This window comes from Montipora foliosa, chromosome 9 (genome assembly GCF_036669935.1).
Source record: "Montipora foliosa isolate CH-2021 chromosome 9, ASM3666993v2, whole genome shotgun sequence".
Taxonomy (NCBI): Eukaryota; Metazoa; Cnidaria; class Anthozoa; order Scleractinia; family Acroporidae; genus Montipora; species Montipora foliosa.
In genome coordinates this window covers 41,925,105-41,928,942 of record NC_090877.1, presented here as the reverse complement: position 1 = coordinate 41,928,942, position 3,838 = coordinate 41,925,105, and the positions used below count along the sequence as shown (strand labels likewise).

Below are 3,838 nucleotides of genomic sequence, written 5' to 3'. Positions count from 1 at the left end.
CATGCCCGGAAAAACACCTAAAATGTGACAAAATCGGGCTTCGTTAGCGAATAAGGCCAGTGTCTGTAAACCCAAATATATTGCAATTAAATCTTTGAAGTGAAATCTTCTCTGCCAAATATTGTTTAAGTGGACTTATTAAGTGAATTTAGTCAAATGGTGAGGTTCCTTAAAGATCGAGTTCGCGTTTAGCGACCACAGTTTCACGCGCCTTGCAGCCGCAAGATGGCAGGATTCGATGTCCCGTGAGCAGAAATCTTGAAATTTTTTTAACTTCCCACATTGATTTTTTGTTCATTTTTGGACAACGTGGAGATAATTGTAAATAAAATCCGTTTCTGGAAAGAAAAATAGGGGTCACCGAACGTCCAAGACCGTTAAATCAAGGCAAAGCTATAGCAATGGCCTTTTGCCCTATCATTTCTTATTTTAGTACTTAGCGCGCGCGCTCGTGTATGACGTGGCGTGTGCATTTGCGCGCGCAGTAAGGATGCGCAGAAACAATTGGCGCGAACGTCCTTAACTGGATTGAGTCTGGGAGGATATCGTCCCAAGAGTAACCTGTGTTCCATAGTTCTTGTAGAGCAATTCTGAACTCGATGGTTGTTGGGATTACGAGTCCTATTGGATCCCATAGTTGTGCAAGATATGCAAGGCAATTCCTCTTTGTGATTGGACTCTCACTTGTAGCAATTTCATTCTTTTTGAAGGAAAATGTATCCTTTGCTTTGTTCCACTTGTGACCAAGAAAATCCACGACAGTTTGATCTGACTGATCAATGTTCTGGTTGTTCGAGTTCCACTCTTTGACTTGAAAGCAGCCTGTGGCAAGTATGGAATCTATCTCGTTTGTGATTTGCTTGCTTCTTTCTTCATTTTCTTTAGATCCTCCAATGTCATCGACATAGACATGTTTACGGAGTTCTTCAGCAGCTTCTGGGAATCGATCTTGAGAAGCTTTTGCCAAGGTGTTGATAGCTCCAGCAGCGATGTCTGGGGCCGGTTTATCTCCGAAGTTCAACCTTTTCCACTGATAAATTCTAGCCATCTCATTTTCGTTTGGTCTCCATAAGAAACGGTGAAAGACTTGATCTTCTGGATGGATCATCACTTGGTTGAACATCTTTCGGACGTCTCCGGTATATGCTACATTATCATACCGCCAAGCCATTAACACGTTTAATAAACTGTTAATGTACCGGTAGTTCGGTCCTTTTTCCAGGTGGTCATTGAGGGATTTTCCGTTTGGGCCTTTCGCACTTGCATCAAATACTAGTCTGACTTGGGTTGTTCTGTCGGGCGTGAACACCACTTGTAAAGGAAGATACCATTCTGGCTGATTGTGATTCACGTCTGAAGGGGGTATTTCCGTGATGAAGTCTAGTTCTAGCAGCTTTTGTACCTCAGAGTCGATTATTTCGGTGCAATCCTTTTTCTTGAAAGACTTTTCAGAGGAAATCATTCTCTTGTAAGCAGCGTCGTAGTTAGATTCATTTGGAGGTCCATCTTCTCTCCAAGGCATTCGAACTTGTACCCTTCCGTCGATGATTTTGGTGGACTCCGAAATCGATTTGATAAACTTGTTCTCCTGGAGATCGCTATCTCTACATGTACAAAGTTCGGTTGGTCTTACTCCCATCAAATCTTGTGTTAGAAGTTTCTTCATGTCCTCTAGCACGCTGACTGTTCCAACATCCACTGAACTAATTCTTGTCGACTGCTGATTTACTGGACCGGCAAATGGTCCGATGATGTACCACCCGAAGCAATTTCGTTTAGCTATCGGCTCTCCACTTTTCCCTGAGATCACATGCACATCATTGAAAGCGTCTGCAAAATCTGTACCAATCAACAAGTCTACTGTTCCGCCTGATAAATGCAAATTGTTTGAGATTGGTTTTAAATGAGGATAACTTTCTAATGCCGTTCTTGAGACCGTTCTTGCTGAACTGCATGGCTTGTTAATGGCATAAGCTTGCATAGATTTCTGAACGCTTTGTTCCAGAGTCGAGGAAACAGCTAGATCGATGAGCTCTGATTCCTCAGACTTTTTTTGACCCCCTGCGAGGTTCATCGTGAGATGTGTTTTGTAACCACGAATTCCAAGTTTCTTTGCAACATTCTTCGAGATGAAACTTGTGTTTGAACCACTATCGAGCATAGCTAATACTTCGATGTAATTTCCGTCTTTGTCTTTTATCTTCACCATTTGGACAGGGCAAATAGTGAGAACGCTTCTTTTCCCTTGAATATTGCAATTACAGGCTTCTTGGCTTGTGTTTGAAGCTGTTGCGTTTTCAGGATCTTGTCTGGATTCTCTCGTTGACGTGTCTTCGTTATGTAAGGAACGGTGATGGCGTCGAGTGCATTTGTTGCAAGTAGTGCCATCAGGTTTTTTGCAAATGTTCGTGTGATGAGCTCTTAGGCATTTCCTGCAGCGATTGTTTTGTTTTACGATTTCCCATCTTCGGTTTACATCTACCTTTTGGTAAGTGGGACATGCTGAAAGTAGGTGTCTTATTTCGCATCCAAGCGGGCATTTCTCGTCGGTATTTGTCTCGCTTTCATTGGCATGATTATCGGAACGAATGCCTGAATTACTTCGTTGATAATTAGTTTCTCTTTTGATTCGCGATCGTAGACTTGCTTCATTCAGTAGCCAATCAATCAGATTTGACACGTTTTCTCCTTTACCCGTGCGTTGCATTTCGCGGCCAAATTCAACATTGTCATTTCCATCTAATTTGGACAGTAATTGTGACATGACAAAGGGAGCTTCAGAGGAACTTGTTACAGGACAACCGTTTTGTTCCATGTTATTTACGAAGCTTTGGATTCTTGATGCGTAACGAGAAAGTGAGAATGAGTCGCTTTTGACAGGTCTGAGATTAGTAATTTCATTCAGCAACGTGTCCATTAATTTTCTTTCATCACCAAATTCCGTATCTAGAATTTTCCACGCCTGCTCTATGGACGTACTTGGCTTGACTTGATCGGACCAAAAGGAGTTCTTTGGAAGCGCTTTTCTGAGTCGCTGAAGCTGTTCGTCATCGTCTTGCTTGTATTTAATCATCCAATATGTAAATTCGCGTTTCCAAGTGGCATAAGTTTTCCTGTTGCCATCCCATGTCGGAACTGACAATTTCTCAAGTCCTTGATTAGAGTTCTTTTGCGAGCCTAACACTTCGGTCATTTTTGTCACTGCTTCTGCCATAACATCAAGCGCATTGTGTTCTACGGACGATTTTTTAACATTCCACGCCTTTTGATAAGTTGCGAATTTTTCACTGCAATGTAGAAAATCAACTTTGACTTTTTCTCCGAGCTCTCGATTAGCTTTCTTTAACTCTTCCGCGCCTTCTGTGCTAGCTTCACACAACTTTTCCGCAATTGCCTCTTGTTGCTTTTTAACGCTTCTGTACTTAATTTCTACTTCCTTGTAAACGTTTTCGAGTATACTTATCACTGGTTGGATTTCGAAAAGCACGTTAAATTCTTCGAGAAGATCGTGTAAAGAGACTATTGCACTGTCCCTTTTTGCAATTAGCGTTGTTACGTCAACCTTAGGAGGCATTTTTCCACGCAACTATTTGGCGACTAAATTGCTTAAACTTACTCACAGTGTAGTACGTTGTACTATATACTTAGATAACTTATAGATTTCGTCGATTACTTGTAATGAGTAATGAAAAAATATTTTAACTATTGCTCGCGATAATTATCGTAAGGAATCAAACTCCGAAAAGCTCTTGAAACTACATATAAACTGGAATTTATTGCGAGTCTTAGGAAATAAACTGCAATGTCACACTTCAAGAGTTCTCACATATCTAAGTTC

The 3,838-nt window shown here is 41.3% G+C and overlaps 1 protein-coding gene across 1 annotated transcript in view; it reads right to left on the bottom strand.

The window, feature by feature from the left end:
• The window catches only part of LOC137971845 (uncharacterized), a 3,679-nt gene extending 105 nt beyond the window's left edge, over positions 1 to 3,574 (bottom strand). The window contains exon 1 of the mRNA XM_068818593.1: positions 562 to 3,574. Coding sequence (XP_068674694.1) covers positions 562 to 3,574 — 3,013 coding nt within the window. The remainder of the gene's footprint in view (positions 1 to 561) is intronic.
• Positions 3,575 to 3,838: the final 264 nt, after the last annotated feature.